Source organism: Ahaetulla prasina, chromosome 2 (genome assembly GCF_028640845.1).
Source record: "Ahaetulla prasina isolate Xishuangbanna chromosome 2, ASM2864084v1, whole genome shotgun sequence".
Taxonomy (NCBI): Eukaryota; Metazoa; Chordata; class Lepidosauria; order Squamata; family Colubridae; genus Ahaetulla; species Ahaetulla prasina.
The window spans coordinates 109,311,799-109,330,390 of NC_080540.1; the positions used below are offsets into that span (position 1 = coordinate 109,311,799).

The 18,592-nt window shown below is 35.5% G+C and overlaps 2 protein-coding genes across 3 annotated transcripts in view; one reads left to right on the forward strand and one right to left on the reverse strand.

Moving 5' to 3' along the window:
- The window catches only part of DOCK2 (dedicator of cytokinesis 2), a 366,602-nt gene that overhangs the window by 186,212 nt on the left and 161,798 nt on the right, over positions 1–18,592 (reverse strand). The gene's annotated exons all lie outside the window — the stretch shown is intronic.
- INSYN2B (inhibitory synaptic factor family member 2B) overlaps positions 1–18,592 on the forward strand; it is a 32,195-nt gene that overhangs the window by 1,833 nt on the left and 11,770 nt on the right. Inside the window, exon 2 of one of the 2 annotated variants that reach the window (XM_058169298.1) lies at positions 4,384–4,458. The exons of the other annotated variant lie outside the window; for it this stretch is intronic. Within the exon in view, the coding sequence (XP_058025281.1) occupies positions 4,384–4,458 (75 nt within the window). The remainder of the gene's footprint in view (positions 1–4,383; positions 4,459–18,592) is intronic. 2 annotated transcript variants of the gene reach the window in all.

An 18,592-nucleotide genomic window follows, 5' to 3' on the forward strand; every position in this document is an offset into this window, starting at 1 on the left:
TTTAAAGTTTCCTCAGCTACTGAATCCTGATAAAAGGAGAAGAAAATTCTCAAGATCATCCTGTAAGTTTAGTAGCAGTAGTAGCATCTGAATCAGGCCTTCTCTTTAGACAGCCACATATACAGTATAACTTCTAGAAAGTAAGCTACTCAATCAAATGATCACCTTAAATGAATGTAACTCATATTACTAATTTTAAGATATATTTTTTTCAAAGAAGCTCTCAAAATTTGGAGAGCATGATGGCTGCACAAGAAAATGGAAGGCAAGCTTTTTTTAATAACTGTGAATGATTTATCACATTCCCCAAAATATAATGACATGCTGTGTCAAATAAAATGTAAAAATAAAATAAATCACATGAATGAAATCACATAAAAGAGAAAGGTGTAAACTAAAAATGAAAATAATTTACATCTCAAAGTCAGGCGTGAGGAAGCAAATCTGAGTAATTTGCTGGGCTTTCACAGCGGTAACTCTTGAACAGGCCCAGCTTTCTGCTCATTGCCAAATTGTGATATTCTGCTTGGACAAGGCAACAGTCTGCTTGTCCAGACAGAACGAGAGCCATGTTTAACAGAAGGAGTTTAATTCACTGTAGGGGAACATTATAGAAATTCCCTAATTATTGTGAATGTCATGGTACCCCTAATTTTCAGACTGCTTCTATAATAATAAACTACTTCATGCTCATTGGGTGTCATGATACTGCAATTAACATATTTGCTCCACTCAGCCAGAAACATTTACGCTAACCCCTTCATTATAGGGACATTTTAAAAAAAACCATGACCTACATATTCAACAAGAAGCAAACTGGTTCCATTTTTTTTTTTTTTACTTTCCTAATCAATTTGGAAATTTGTATTTCCACTAAATTTGTATTCCTACAAGTACATTTTTTTAAATATTTAATAAAGTTGAAATGTTTCAAGTATTTAAAACCACTGGGAAAAATTACTATTATTAAACAACTTATATTTTGCTTTTGTGCAATTCTTACCTAGAGTATACTCCAAGTTTAACTTAATTTCATTCATCCCAATGTATTTGGTTATGGGTTCCCTTTTGTAATATGCATTTCTCTGAATTCATCTTATTTAGATCATCTGTATTTGGATGCACATGAGGTACAAGGTGTGGAAGCATGATATTTGCTCTGAGTGTTAAAAACACTGCCAAAGCAATTACAACCTGAAATGCACAAACAATATCAGTTCCAATTTCTGTATCTATGAGAGGAACTTAATAGCCATAAAATGATTCATTAGTGTGAAAGGCAAGGTTTACTGCCATTCTAATTGCATAAGTTCAGGACCAGCGATGCTTCAATAGTCTTTAAGAACTAGTGAAATTCCATAATAGCTCTTAAATGTGTTTGCCAACTTCAGTCTTCACTGATGCAGTCATAATGTTAACAGTTTTTAGATTCCTTAAGTAAAAACGATCCTTTGCAGAGGAAAAATACAACAACCTTACACTATCATAAGCTTATGCTACTGTAATTAACATATTTATTTCACTCGGCTAGAAATAAGCCTAAACCACAGAGGAAAATGAAATAGTTCAACAATGATCCAAAGCCAACTTGGTCTCATAGATAATATACTTGTTCTTTAAAAATTAATGCTTTATCCCTCATGTATACTTGGAACTCTCATCTGTTGTTTTATGAATAAAGGAAGCATTTATTTACTGAACTAGATTTTCCCCTAGTGCTGAACATGTGTATATGCATTTTTGTTTATCTGCATGTGCACAATAATTATAGAACAACAAAAAGGGAAGGGGAAGCCACCAAAATATACCACAACAGATAGAGAGAAAGAGAGAGAGAGAGAGAGAGAGAGAGAGAGAGAGAGAGAGAGAGAGAGAGAAGTGGTGGGTTTCTACTGGTTCGCCCCAGTTTGGGAGAACCGGTAGTGGTGGGAGGCCCCACCCACCTGCTGGATGTCATCATGGACACTCTGCGCATGCACAGAGGCACTGCACATGAGCAAAGCAGTGAAGGTAAGTGGAATCCACTACAGACAGACAGACAGACAGACAGATATCTTCAGCACAATAACATTGTGCTCTTATGCTATAGATGTCTGCTTCCTTAATTAGGTATTCAATAGACAATTTGGTGCAGTGGTAAAGCCTTCAGACTAGAAACTGGGAGACTGTGACTCCTAGTTCTGACTGCCTTAGTTACAAAACCAGCAGGCTGATGTTGGGCCAATGACAGCCCTAGGAAGCAGGTGGTGGCAAACTATTTCTGAAATCTTGCCTAGAAAAGTACAGAAACTAGTTCAGCCAGTTTCCAGGAGTTACTGAAAGTCAAAGGTATGTCTCGCTCTCTCACAAACACACACACACATTCTCTTAGAGTCTTTTTAACTATGTTATAGCAGTGTAATCCAGTAGTGAAATCCTACCGGTTCGCACCAATTTGGGCAAACCGGTAGTGATAAAAGCTACCAGTTCAGTAAACCGGTAGTAAAAAAAAAAGCTACTGGTTGGTCCAAACTGGTATTTCTGACAATCAGGAAATCCTGCTTTCTAGTCAATCTAAATAACGCAGCACAGCTGTCCCCCCCCAGCTGTTCTACTTACCTTGTTAAGCATCCTTTTTCCATGCGAAGCATGCGTTTGGAATAAGATGAGTTCCTCAGAAAGCAGTCAGCAATTCATTTGAGGCTGAATAATCAGTCAACAACTCCTAGCTAATTATTATTCTTCAGTCCGAGAATCACACTAAAGTCATTTCATATGGAGGTCATTTCTTTGTAAAGAGGTCTTAATTACTGCCTTTCTCCAATGATGATGAGCCATGGTGGTACAGTGGTTAGAATGCAGTACTGCAGGCTTCTTCTGCTGATTGCTGGCTGCCTGCTTACCGGCTCAAGGTTGACCCAGCCTTCCATCTTTCTGAGGCTGGTAAAATGAGGACCCAGATTGTTGGGGGCAATAGGCTGACTCTGTAACCTGCTTATTATAGAGAGGGCTGTAAAGCACTGTGAAGTGGTATATAAGACTAAGTGCTATTGCTATTCCTATGATTCTTGATCTTGATGGATGTGTGTCAAGCTCAGCCTTGATTATTCCCTAAATTTATGGATTTAATCCATACACTGAATTGTAATAACCTGGTCCTCTTGAGCAAATATATTACTAAAATAAAAATTTGATGACCATGTGTCATCTTGGAAAAATTTAAGCTGTTTATTCATGTTCCAAATAAAAATTGTATGAATTAGGAAGATTATGGTAGTAAATGAAAAGGATGCAGTAAATGCATAAGCAGAAGAAATCCATGGATCTTTAGCATCCCCCTAAGTGTTTTTTGGAATTCTCAATATTAATCTGTGCTACATATAAATTTCAAGAGCTTATTTTTAGCACGACATATATGCAGACATTCACAGTCACAATGTCTACTGAGAGTTGTGCTAAACAAATACCTTCAGAGAACCAGCCACTTCTGAAAGCAAAGCAGCCACTCTAAATCATTTGATGAGAATGAATACTAGACAAATTAGTAAATAATTGCATTCATGCTTGAAGCATCTCAAGTGTTTGTGTAAAAACCTAACAAAACAAGTTACCAACAGATGACAATTGCATAATATTAGCCGCACTTTATTCCAGTTATTAGAGTTAGTCCTCAATTTACAACCACAACTGAGCCCAAAATTTATGTTGCTAAGCAAGACAGTTGTTAAGTGAATTTTGCCCCTTTTTACAACCTCTCTTTCCACAGTGATTAAGTGAATCACTGCAGTTAGTAACACGGGAATATGGGAATAAAGGGAATATGGCTTCACCCATGGACTTTGCTTGTCAAAAGGTTGCAAAAGGTGATCACATGACCTTGGGACATTGCAGCCATCATAAATATGGGTTAGTTGCCAAGCCTCTACATTTTGATCACATGACCAAAGAAATGCTGCTATGGTTGTAAGTGTGAAAAGCAGGCATAAGTCATTTTTTTCAGTGCTGTTGTAACTTCGGTCACTAAATGAAGTGTTGTAAGTCGAGGACTTCCGGTACTATAAAAAGATAAAGTACCATTGGTTTATGCCTAGCTCTTCCCCATCAGATGTATTTTAAGAGTTGATCGAGACTTCTTCCATGTCAGTGAAAGTGACCATCTGAATCCACCTCCCTGGTAAATGATAACAGAATCCAATGCAGATTTTCTTGGAAGGATATCCCCAATTACTTTTGTGAGCTTATTCCCACCAAAATTAGACTTGCAATTAACCTTTGCCAAACTAAAACCAAATTAGTTGTAATAAATTTAATATTTATAGAAGAAAGTGAGCCTAGAACATCAAGGAAATAAATGTAGAGTTGCTGATTTGATAAATAAATCATAGCAACTATTGTTTATTGCAGACGGAACTTCTATCGCACTGGCCAAGATCTCAACAATTGCAGCACTTGCCAGAACACTGCATGTATCATTTACAGGTACCTCCTATCAATGGGTAATTGTATGTATCTATTTCAAGATGCTCTATTATTAAGTATTCCATTCCTGGGTATTGTGCTACAATCTTAAAGGAAGCAAATGATGCAATCTGGTTGTGACTGAAGCCAATGATTAAGTGCCATTGATTTCACATAATTATAGTGTGTACAAAACTTGGGGGGGGAAGAAACAGAAAAAAAACCTTTTTATAAGACATTTTTAAGAAGGTACTAATGATTTAAACATTAAGGGAAATATTCAGACCATTTCATAACAATAATCTTTTTGAATTACAATTACTAGAACAAAATAATAGTATAGAAAAGGTAAGTTCCACTAATGACTTGTTTGACTCTTCTTTAACAATTCAAGGACAGGGTTCCCATGACTTATTAAAAACTGTGTTTCCTTAACTATGGGCTTGATAATAAAGGCACAGTTGGCTTGGTTGCACTAAGTCATAACCAACCAATTTTGTTCATGCTATATGAACTTAGCCACTTAGTAATTTAAAGCTCTGTAAATTAAATCTCGAGTTATCCAAAGCCTTTGTTTTACTCTATTTAGTATCAGAAAATACACAGATGAAGGTTGTATGATTGGAATATTTTTAGACTAGACAGAACCTTGTCTTTGCTGTTTCCTTGTCTTTATGTAGGTCTCAGGTCATATAATCATAGTATCTAAAAATGCTGGATTTTGCCACCACAATTAAACATGCCTTATTTGTATATTTTGGGATTATGGTGGTTCTTAAATAAATGAAAAATTCCAGAAAAGGGCAATGTATATTAATTTCTGTATGAGAAAAATGACAAATTAACCAGTATCATGCCAATATTGAACAAATAAAAGAATCCACAAAATTGCATTTTTATCTCTCTGACAGTAGTCAATTAGGGAAAGCTGAAGTTTAAGTATGACAATTCTTCTAACAAAGTTTATAATTATAGAAATATAATGTATAAATAATAACCTTCTTCAAAAAAATAGAAAATATTGACTTCATATTAATTAATTCAGAGTATCATCAAGCATATGATTGAGCAAATATTATTTTCCTGAAATTCCACAATCTGGTAATTCTTGGTTTAGTAAAGCCAAACCAACTGTGTCTTTCACAAAGTTTGAAAGTTCACATTGTTAAGGAAATTAATGGATAAAGGGCAGGTCTACTTATACATTGGTAAGTGGTTAAAACTGAAAAGAAAGAAAGTAACTATTCAAATAAATTGATAGCTACTGGCTAGACACTGTTGAAAAGAAAGCAGATTATGTGGAAATTTAAAGCAAAGCAAAGTCAAGTCTAGCCAAAAATTAACTGTGTGATCAGTTTTAGGGTATATGATGCTACAAATACAGCAGATTTTTCACATCAGTTACATTAATTAAACCAGCCTTCCACAATTAGGCTAAATGGGAGTCCAGTCCAATATATTTGGAGTGCATCAAAGCACATTAAACCATCAAACAGATTTAGCATAATAAAAATGGGGATGTTTTATAATGCTATCTAGGGTTCCTTTTGATCTGTAGTTTCCAATTAAATTTAAAAGGTATTCCTTCATGATTATTTAGGAGAGTTTAAGAAAGCCCATTTACCAAAGTATCTTGGATGGTTTACAGGATTAAAGTCAATAAAAATCAAGGATTAGTGAACTTTTAAAACCTGAAAAGGGAAATTAATCCTAAATTCTCCTAGTTATTTATGTTCACTAGGCCAGGTGAGTTGCTGGGTGTGGGAAATGATTAATTCTTCTTTAAAGGAAGGCTAGTTGCCTTGAAGGAAGCTGGTTAAAATCCTGAGAATGTTGGTGCTGCTGTTATTTGTGATTGTTAGCTGCTGATGCATATCAAAAGGCCATCATTTCCCCTGAAATACCTTTTGGGAAAGATGCTACATCATAAGCACAAGGGATAAACTTTAAGTATAAACAATATTTCTAGGCTTAAAAAAATGATGGCCCCACAAAAGAAATACCAGAGACATAGTCAAACTTTTATTGTTCTTCTCCCAAATGTCCTTTGAATGATAAAAATGCATTATAAATTTAGGAGGACATGCTGTAGCCCTGCTCCATCCCCTCTGCCTTGACATATATTCATAAGGAAGATATCAGTGTAATAGGATAAATTTATTTGAATTCTCAGTGTGAAATTGTAAGATTAGGACTGCAGTCTCATGTGTTTAAGTAGCAGCACATATAAAACTGAGCTCATTATTGTGCTCCCTTTTTGGGCTTGAGTAAGACATTGGGACGTACTGTATAAAGAACAAGGACTGGGACTCAAATAGTAACACCTTTACATCAATCTGACTCTGTCTTTGCCCCCATGTGGATGCTGTGAGAACTGAGTTATAAATTATCTTTCAAATTTAGCCATGGCTCTCAGATGGCCGTTTTTAAAAATGTACTACCATCCCAATAGAGAGCATGCTTTGCTTTGATGTCTAAATTAATACTTAAATTGCAATATAAGATGCAGTTTAAGAATTAAAATTCATTAAGGAAGCATGCATGTTGTGAAACTGCTATAATTATTCCATGGTTAAATTTTCTTCAATTACCTGATTCTCAAATTACTATTGTCATGTTGCTAATGTGAATGCAGGAACAAACTACTTGAACAAATAATTCACCAATCACCAAAAATCAAGTTGATAAGTGAAACCCTTTTTGGTAGAAAATGTTCTGTATTAGGAAAGAAAGAAGATCTGTCACCTAGTATGTTGAAATTCACTCTGAATCCCACTTGAATTAGTATATCTGATGAGAGTAACCGCTTGACAGTGGCTTCTCTGCCAGTTTATTGGAGAACATATAAACACAAATATATGTTTGCAGTTTGTAGTGTGTGTCCTACTGAGGACAAAAATATAATTGTTTAATCTGGCTGTACACTGTATTTCAGATTCACTCTTTAGAGCCACACATCCTTTTCCCAAAGAAATTGCATTGATTATTGCTACACTAAGACAACAAGCATCACCTGGTCCTCTATCTTTTCATACTAACTTCAAACTTCCTTTAGAAGAAAAGGATCAATATAGAATATAGAAATAAACGAGAATAAGAATCTCATGCATGTTTTATATTCCTTCGAGTCTGACATTTTTCTTTTCATAACCTTCTTGGAATGTAGACCTACCTGTCATAAGAGTTGGACAGTATGTTTATGAACTAAAATTGGACAAATGCAGACCCTAAATAGAGGCAGGAATGAAGTATATTTAGTTTGTACTTTAATGCAAATGTATCAGGTAGGCAATTTGCAAAGGCATTCATGAATCAAAATAGATTTATCCCCTCAAAGCACAAAGGAGGCAGAGAAGGATAGTAGAAATCATTCCCTTCCATTGTTGGCAGGAAGAATAGGAAACTCCTAATTTTCTTTAGTTGTATATACATAGATATAGATGCTGAAAAATTTCATAGAATGTCAGATTAAATATTCCTTACATTTAGATACTCCATGTATCCACAGAAAGAATTCATAGTCACATAAATAGGCAGAACGTTATATTTACAAACCAAAATTCATGGAAACAGCTGAAAAGCACACATAATTTACAATAAAAGAGTCCCTGAGCAGAAGTCTTAGCATAATATCTAGTACAAACACAATCATAAACTACCTGGCTATAAATTGGCAGATGAATTTACACAGGAACATATTTGTGTATAATTTTTCATTCTTGGTTGTTCAGAAGTACTAATATAGATATCTTCAGGACATCAGGAGTTTTCCTAATCAGGGACAATATATTGTTTTGATTATCTTTATAAAAATTATAAGGATGGAGTGTTTCATTGCCATCTGAACCACAAGGAGAGCTTCTATTATTTTAAGAGATATTTTTGAATCTGCCTTTTACTACTCCTGAAGGAAGAATATTGAATTGGATGAGTTTAAATGCCCTAAGGTATCTAGGGAAACTTAGCTGCTCAAGGTATTCTGCTGGCTTTGAATAACATGGTTGTCAATAATGTGGGGTAGAAACTAATGTCTGTGTGGTTAGCATCTATCAGTTTGGGTTTTAATAGACCTTTTGCCTGCTCAGAACCCAGTTCTTTCAAGAGAGCTCTTATTGAAGCATTTTTTAAAAAAATATCACATTTGCATTTCGTGTGGATGTAAAATTGTCAGTGAGCACAGAAGTAACTAAGCTCTATTGAAGCAAAATCATCTTTGGTTGCATAAGTTGCGGATACTACGCCATGTAAAATTTCACCCAAGGATCCAGTTTGAGGGCAGATGAAAGCACTTTTAATAACAGCAATTGACGCAATATGACTTTATGGATACAAATTGGCAAAAGTTATCTATTTAGATGGCATATACACACAATTAGTGGTTTCATTTCCCCACAAAGGCTTCAGAAACATTTTCATACAGCCCACACAACTGTCCTCACTGTTGTCATCCTTGTCACACAAAGGATTCATGATTTGACCAATGGGGGAGTGCATATATTAGCATTCAGCACATGCCTCATTGTGTGTGTTTGCAGCCACAAAAAGCTGTTCTGTGTTCATGTTCAATCTTCTGAAATGGTGACAAAACACTATGATGTTTTAATTTCAGAAGGGAGGACAAAGAATTGAGGACATGGAAAAAGGTTCCCAACAATGGGAAACCACCCACTCTATGGTACAGGAATACACAGTGTAGGTTGGTTCTTGCAGAATTTTCTACATTGCCATAGCAGAGTTAAAAGTTTTACTGACTAAGTTTAGAACACTTGGAGTAGGCCGCAAAATGTAGATATAAATCTGTGGTGCCAACTCTGGATCAGTATGATGTCAGATGTGAAAGTCTTTCTTTCTTTCTTTCTTTCTTTCTTTCTTTCTTTCTTTCTTTCTTTCTTTCTTTCTTTCTTTCTTTCTCTCTCTCTCTCTCTCTCTCTCTCTCTCTCTCTCACTGTCTCTCTCTCTCTTTCTCTCTCTTTCTCTCTTTCTCATACAAAATACAAAAGCTAAAGCATCTCACCAATTAACCTCAGTAGCAGACTTGCCTGTATCAGGTACTACAAAGAAACTATTTTTATCTGGAAGGTTATTCATTTTTAGCCTTCCGGAAGAGCAACAATGTTAAAGGCACCCGGATCTCCAGAGGAAGTCTAATCATAGGGCAGGCACCACAATAAAGAAAGCATGTGTTTTGGGGTGCAACAAAAAGGCACTATTTCACTGGGAAACACATGTACAACTGGTTATATCAGCATACTAATGACACTTCACTTTGTGACAATTATGAATTCACCCAGCAGCTTTGTGTGGTTGCTAAATTGGAGTGAAGAGAAAGACAAACCCTAAAACCACCCCTTCCCCCCCAACATAGTAATCTAGTATCAGACCAATTCCTGTATAACACCAATTAGAATTGGTCTCAAGGAAGGAGTAAAACCACATGTATCTCCAATTTCCAATCCTATACACTGCTACAAAAAGATACCAGCATTCAATAATTTTCTAATATCCAATGGTATTAAATGCCAATGAAAATTCCAGGAACGCAGAATATTAGAATATTGACTTTGGAAGGACATGACTTGTTGATGGGATGGCATGCCTTTTTATGGTATGGACAAGCTAAAACACAGGGATATTTTAGAAGACATTCAATTAGACAAGCTTTGTTATTGAGTTGGGAGAAGATAAAGAAAAATCATTTTTTGAAAATTCCAACCTGGGTATCACCTATTAGGCATTCTGATACTCAATAACATTTAGAAAGGAACACATTGTTAGATATAATGAATTGTTAAATGAAAAGGGTGAGTTAAAAGCCAAACCGGAATTAGAGGCAGAAGGTATAACAATGAATTGGTTTTCTTATTTGCAAATACAATCCAGATATGATAAAGATGTTAAAACAGAAGGTCTTTATAATAATATAACTGCTTTTGATAAGATTTTAACAAGTTCTGATGACAATCTGATTAAGAAACTATATGGATATCTATTAGAAGAAAAATTGGGAGAAGAACAAGTTAAAGAGATTATGATTGCTTGGGGGGAAGAATTTTGGACATGGGATAGATTTAGATGCCTGGCAGAAATTATGGATGTATAATTATAAAATGAAAATGTCTGCAGCACATAAAGAGAATTTGTATAAGATGTTTTACAGATGGCATTTATTCCCTACAAGAATTGCAAGAATGTTTAAGGGTCAATCTGAAAAATGTTGGAAGTGTCATCAGACACCTGGATCATATTACCATACGTGGTAGACATGTGGTGAAGCGAAAAGATACTGGACTAAGATACACACATGGTTGGAGAAAATGATTAAAAATATATATAGACTTTAAGCCAGAAATCTTTCTGTTGGGAATTATTCCTGAGATATATACTAGAGATATAAAATATTTGATTGTGAACATTATAACGGCAGCTAGGATTGTGTTTGCTAAAAATTGGAAAAATGAGAAGTTACCTTTGTAAGATGAAATAATTAGGAAAATGATGGAATGTGCAGAGATGAGTAAATTGACATTTGAAATTAGAGATCAAGAAGATAAGCATTATTATAAAATATGGGATTTATTTTATAACTGGCTAGATGGGAATATATGTTAGAACTTGAGATTGCACAGGAAGATATGTAAACACCCCTTCAGCATATTGAAATTGTTTGATGTGAATGTTCTTTTTTATTTTCTGTTGTGGAAAAAATATTTTTTTTATTTTTTTTTAAAAAAAAAGAAAATTCCAGGAAGGCCATACTGCCCAATCCTACATTCATCCACTAACCACAAGCAATTCTGTCTCAGTGCTACAACCACTTGAAACCAGAATACAAAGTGTCCAAATAATCTATTTCCTTCAGATGCTTTTGAAGCTGGAAGCCGTGCATCCTTTCAGAAACCTTCACCGTAAAAAGGAAGATTGGACAAAAATTGTCCAGTAATATTGAATCCAGGCATGACTGCTTCAAGAGTAACAGTCCACTGCCTCTTTCAAAGTAGGTGAAGCCTTCCCTTTCAAAAAAAAAAAAAAGAAGAAGGATTCATTATAGCTTGGATCCAACTGGATCCAACCACATGGCACCTCCTAGGACAGTGATGGCTAACTTTGTTGCTATTGCATGCCAAAAGTGGGGGAGCGGGGGGCGCGTACGCGTCCCCACACCATAATTCAATGCGCACCCCCACACACATGTGCACACGATCCTCCATGCAACCACCGCTTTTGGCACACAATGGCAAAAAGGTTAGCCATCACTGGTCTATATTGTCCCTTAGAGGCTTTCTTGGAGCCTGGGGAGGGCAAAAATGGCCTTCCCCACTCACCCACCCACCCCAGAGGCCCTCCTGAGGCCTGTTTCCTGACTTCCAGTGGGATCTGAAGGCCTGTTTTTCATCCTCCCTAGGCTCCAGAGGCTTTCTAGGAGGGGCGGGGAAAGCCCAAAAATCAGCTGTCCGGTGCGCACATGCGCACTGGAGCTGAGCTAGGGCAAAGCTCGCATGCCCACAGATATGGCTCCATGTGCCACCTGTGGCATGCGTGCCATAGGTTTGCCATCATGGTCCTAGGAGGCATTAATTAACCAGGAGGAATATGGATTTAAAAACACAGGTGACAGAACTCATAGGCCTAATGATCCTGTCCATTTCTTCAAGTCCAACAGGTTGAAACTCTTCTCAGATAATTAAGCAAGACTGTACTTCAATCAATTCCCTAGCATCTGCTCAGCCAGCATCTAGGTCCAAGCAAATCCAAGCAATGTTAGTCAGTAGATGCTTGGCTGAACTTCTAGAAGATTCTTCTTCTTTGGTTGACGTTAATTAGTTGAACTGAGTAGAAACAATCTTTTCAACCAGTTACAACACTAGGTGTCTTATGGTGTTAATCCTACCAAGCCTCAATAAGCAATAGTTTCTTATAATCTTCTATTTTTATAATCTATATATGAGTAATATTTTCTTGTAATCTATAAAACAAAATAATCTGGATAGATTTCATATACATGCTATTACATATATAACATAGCAATTTTAAGTTTAATCCAATTTTGATATAATGCTAAACCTATTTAATGTTTCAATGCTTTTTTTTAACACAAGTCTTAAAAATACCACTCCATCTTTTCCTTCTCTGGAACCTATTTACAGATGAGTTTTTAATATATTAATTTGTGGATTAATCTGGCCACAGTTTTTTCAGACATCTGAATAAAACTTAGAGATAGCTTAAATTGTGTTTTATTGAAAAATAATATCAGAAACAACCATTTTTATATAGGCTTGTTATAATAAACATAATTTAAATTAGAAAATTTGTCCTTTTTGGTGTAATATCAAATTGTAGTTTACTTCAACCTGCCAGAAGATGCTTAAAATCTCTGCTTGTAGTATGTTCTACAGAGATAAAGTTGTATTTGAATATAAATATAAATTAAACTAATTTCTATAATACTAAATCATTATTTAGCTTTCTATCAACGTTTTAACATAACAAATGTTCTATCTACACAATATTCATCTTAGTAATTTTAAAGATGAATGTTTAATCCAATATTGAAATCCAAGAGATGATATCATTAATTTATTATACAGTTCTTATTTTCATATTTACAGTCCATAGTCAAGGTAAGTCAGTATCTGCTTATAAAATTAATTTTATAAGACACATATTTAATGAGAAATGTTTCATTATTAATTAAAATAACTTTTGAAACTAGACTACTTTCTACTACTTTCTATTTTATATTTATTATATTCTGTGGGTTCTGTAATAATTGAGGCTCCACAGATGTTCACACACAACGTTTATTTTTAACTCACAGAGACCAGCAACAACCAAGAACAGCGTGCCCGCTTTGACAGCCCTTTTATACTCGGCTGTCAAAGCGGGAGCCAATCAGAATAGAACAAGAAACCATCTCCACCACTAGGGGCCGCCACTGCCGGTGCAGGACATAACAATATTCTTACATTTAACAGAGTAGGTTCACTAATGTAGACCTGTCAGTTATTTATGAATAATAATAAATCTGATATTTGCATGGCCATAAAGGGAAGAGTCACTGCCTTTAGATTAATATAACCTGGGGACTTGCAAATGTGATCTAACAGTGAGAAAACATGATGGATAAAATAAAGTAGAAATCTTTATTTCTAAAAACTTACACTGATGAATGTAAGGTAATGAGAAATTAGAAAAAAAAACAATATGAAAATGTCCAGAAAGAAAAATAATGGCAAGAAGCTTTAAACAACCCAGCTAATAATAGTAGCATTGGGGAAATAACAGCTGATTTCACCAACATTATGATTTTAAAAAAACCCTGAAACAATTATTTTGCAAACAAATTGCAAACAAATGGTGAAAGCTGTATGAAAAATAAATCTGAACTTCAGTAAGAAAAGAAATGATAAGGAATAGCATGTGAATGTTACATTTATTTTATATTATTTATTCTCATCTGGTAATGGCTTTTGTTTCTGATTATAAATAAATCATTTTTTTAAAAAAAATTATACGTGCATGCATTTGTGTGTGCACACAAACGTGAGTCTTTGTTCCTCACAAAACAGATCTTGTAGAGCAGGGGTGTCAAACTCAAGGCCTGCAGGCCGAATCTGGCCTGCGGGGTGCTTAAATCTAGGCTGGATATCAAAGATCCAGCCCGCAGTGCCTCTGTCAGCCAAAACAGGCCGTGGGGGGACATGTGCAGACCCCGGCATTTTCGAGGCCCATTTTCGGCCTCTTTGGCCTCCAGCAGCACTCTGCAAACCAAAAACAGGCCACGTGGAGGACCCGTGATGACCCTGTGCAGCCTATTTTTGGCCGGCAAAGTGCTGCAGGAGGACTGGATTGGATTGGATTACAATGATGTGGCCTCAAGTAAGTGCCTGATCTGGATAGAAAACAAGCAACATCCTATGTTAATACTACAGTTTAATGCCATATTTTACATACTGTAGATCCATTTACTCTACAGTCAATGTATAATTGACAGCCATTTCTATTTACTATCCTGGAAATTTACATCTGCTGTTAGATCTTGTATTATCATATTATTTATGCTATTTTATTTTTATTATTAGTTGAATAATAAAAATACAATACTATAAATAGCTGTTCTGCCTGGAAAAGCAATTTACTATTAAACAATGGGTTATAAATTTAGAAATAAAAAGTTTAGTGGAGTATGAAGAATAAGTAATAAATATTTGCCAGTAATAGTTGGTAGAAGATATAGGAAAATGGTTATAGTAAAGAATTGTGGAAAGAAAGAAGATAAGGAGAAAAATGCATCTTGAGCCTGTGTCAAATGCCTACCATGGCTACGCCTACCCCAGCCATGCCCAAGATGACCACATCTACCCTCAGCCACCACCACCCAGCCCTCCGAGGTCAAACACAACCCTGATGTGTCCCTCAATAAAATTGAGTTTGACACCCCTGTTGTAAAGGAACCATCTCTAAATAAACCTTTTAGAGAAAGAAAAATGAAAGACATTTTACATTTAAGAGAAAAAATAAAATATATTGAACTAGAAAGATGCAGATAAAGTGAAGTTGTTGATAAAGGTCTGAAACTAAATGGTATAATCCTAAAGGTGAAAGGAAAGCTTTGAAGTTGAAAGCTATCACAGTTAACCCCTGGCTGAGAGTAAACAATGGATGCCATGCAAGCCACCTGGAAGAAAATAGCTCAGAATTTAGGAAGCAAATAAAATATATGCAATGAAACAAAAAATATATCAAAACATTGCATTAAACGTCTATGCTGAGACATAAACATCTTGGAAGAAAAATATGTTGGGATAAAATGAGCAGCAAATACCAGTAATTATAATAAACTCAGGGGTTGTATATACAAGACATTGGAAGAAAATCAAAATCAGTTGCATAACAATGCAGGATGTTATGAACCTTGGATTACTACTAAATGAGCCAAACACTTACCACTGAAATGAGATAAGTGAACTGGAAGTAATAAAATCAAAGACACTGTATTAAGTCTGAATTTATTTATCTATTACGCAATCATAAAAATATAGCCAACAAAAGCTATTGGTACGGGATTAAAAAGGTAAAAGAGCAGGAGCCATGAGTCCAAGATGATGCCAAATTGCACATCAGATCTGACTGGTGATGTACGTCCCCAGGCAGAATTAAACAAGGTTAAGCTATTTATCAGAGCTATTTAGCCTTATCAGGGTTGAGCCAAAGCATTTGTCCCCATCCAGATCCCCTCAGGCGCTGAGAAAGGTGGATCCTGATGATAGGTAGGCCCATTGTTCTACACAATGAAATCTGCATGAAAGTATATGTGAAAGTATATATAGGTGGCTCAGTGGCTAAGACACTGAGCTTGTCTATCAGAAAGATTGGCAGTTCGGCGGTTCAAATCCTTAGTACAGGTCTCCTAAGTTGGACTAGATGACCACTAAATGACCACCAATATCCCTTCCAACTCTGTTACTGTTAAAACTACCCTTATCTTATTTTCCATATGCATATGCATTATGAGCTCTTCAGGAATCAAGAGCTCTTAAGTTTTGATGTTTAGAAGAGTCAACAAATATATGGATCTGTTTTAGATCCATCAGAATTTGAAAGACAAGCATGATTCAAAAGATTCAGATTATCCATAACTTTCTTTTGTGTTTGGCTGCCTGAAATTTGTTGCAACTATCTAATTATCCATTCAGAATCTTCTAGGTCGCTTGATTTTTTTTTCTTTCCTACGTTGTATCTGTGTTCATTATTTCTCTTTAGGCTAGAGAATCCTGCTTTGGTTCTGCTCAACTTTGAGACTGAAATGATAAGACTATTGCAGAAGTTATTCTGCATTCTTAATGAAATAATGAAATGGGCCTAGAGTCCATAATCACCACCACACATTTCTTTCAGGCCAGAGAATTAACTTCATAAAATTACTGGCTCTCTATCAGAGTGGTCAGATTGCATGGTAAAAAAAAGAGCAATCCAGAATTTTCCAGAACATTCTTTACCAGAACAGTAGTTCTGCATATAAACATAACCATATATTTGCCCGACTAGTGGCACCAAAAATCAAGCATATAATTGCTATTTGAATTAGCCTTTCTAAGTTTCTAGTGACACCATATTATTAGACTATGTCTAAATAAAGGTCCGAGGAATTTATATTTTGATTCACAGTCACTGTGAAGTATATCTCTTTAACTTTTTTTTTACAAAATGGAGCCTGTTCTCCCCTTTCCTTAGAAAAGATGTTAAAATAAGTCTTGCTCTGTTCTAAATCCACTAAATTTGTCTCCACGGTCCACTTAAACTCCCCCTTTTCGTCCCATCCCACTTCCAAAGTTTTACTTTCCCACTTTTTATTTTTAACTTTAAATGATTATTTGCATTATTATATTATTCTCTTTGCTGAAGAGATAGACTGAAGTATTCTTCTTTTCTGCAGCATGATTATCACTTTTCCTTGCCTACGTGGCTAAAATAAATCTATGTGCTTTTTGAATTTGGAATTGAGCTAACAATTCCCCATCCATGCAATTTTGAGTGAAAGTTTAGCTAATTGCTCCCTGTTTATCAGTTAAAATTAGCTATTTATAAATGGATGAAAACTGCTAAATCTGCTATGCAGAGGTCACATATCCATGGAAAAGTTCCCTTGTTCTCATGGTAGTCATAAAAATATTCTTTGCTTTCTTGATTTACTTTGCTATTGATTGCCATCACCCTCTTAACAATTATAGGTTATCTACAATTCCACAATTGTTTTGTAAACCACAATGAAAATAAATCACAATATCTCAATCTAAAAATATGTATATTTCTATCTGCAGCATTGGAAAATATTTTGATTATGATCGATAGCCCTGGCATTTGATCCCCACTCAACTTTGCCATAGTTACCTTCCTCTGACAAACTTCACATCATGTAGGGGAGCTTTATATGTTCACTTAATGCTTTCTCTTTAAAATAAAAATCTATACTGGAAAAACAGAACTGCTTCAAAATCTATCAACCCTGAAAATTAACCCCAGGCTTTTCCTGGTTCATTTGGTCTCTCATTTATAGCATGGCAAATATTCTAGAGCAAAAACCAACTTTCATTAAAGTGATTGGTCCCTTCCCATCCGAGACTCCCTGTGATTTTAATTATCTTCTTTATTGTCCCCAACCATTTAGGTTGCTTCTCCTCATTAGGCTTACAGGTCATCCAGACAGTTGGTACCATTTAGGTCAATTTTAAATCATATGTTTAATGATTACTGGGGGAATTTGTGTTCTGTTGTGACAGCAGTTATTTAGCAACCCAGAAAGGTGACGCTGCAGGTTTCAGTCTGCAGTAATAAGTAAATGTAGATTATGAACTCTTTCCTCTGGAGTAAATGCTTCAAAAAGGAAATCACCAAACCAGGGAGTTTTTGAAAGAAAGCAATCAAGAATGGATACTGATTACTGACACTTGTTTGTTTACAAAATATAGTTAGAATTAGAAACATAACCAAAAATATGCATAACAACACTATAATCCTAATTAACAAAGGACAGCCAAACTGTCATATCGTGAAGATACATTGATAAGTCTCAATATATCTTTGCGATATGACATTTGACTAGCCAACTTAATTATCTTAACTCAGGCTTAATTATCTGAATTTGGGTTGCAGCAAAGGCATATTAAGGGATGTTTCTCTCCTTAAGAGGTTTTCTTTTCTTTTTCTTCAACCTTAGAACAGCCTCTCAAATACATTGGTGACCTCATTCATTATTATTATTATTATTATTATTATTTATTATATTTGTATACCGCCCATCTCCCGAAGGACTCAGGGCGGTTCACAGTCAAAAACAACAGAAAAACATATAATACATAAAAAGCTAAAAGAATAGACAGTTAAATTCAATTGATGCTCTAACTTTTAAATACAAATTTAAAACCTCATTTAAACCCTTTTTTTTAAAATCCCAAGTTTAAAACTACGTTCAAGCTAGTCCTGCTCTTCGAAACAGCAGCGTCTTCAGCTCACGGCGGAAGGACTTGAGATCGGGGAGTTGACGAAGCCCCAGAGGAAGCTCGTTCCAGAGGTACAGAGAAGGCCCTCCCCCTAGAGGTCGCCAGCCGACATTGTTTAGCTGACGGTATCCGGAGGAGGCCCTCTCTGTGAGAGC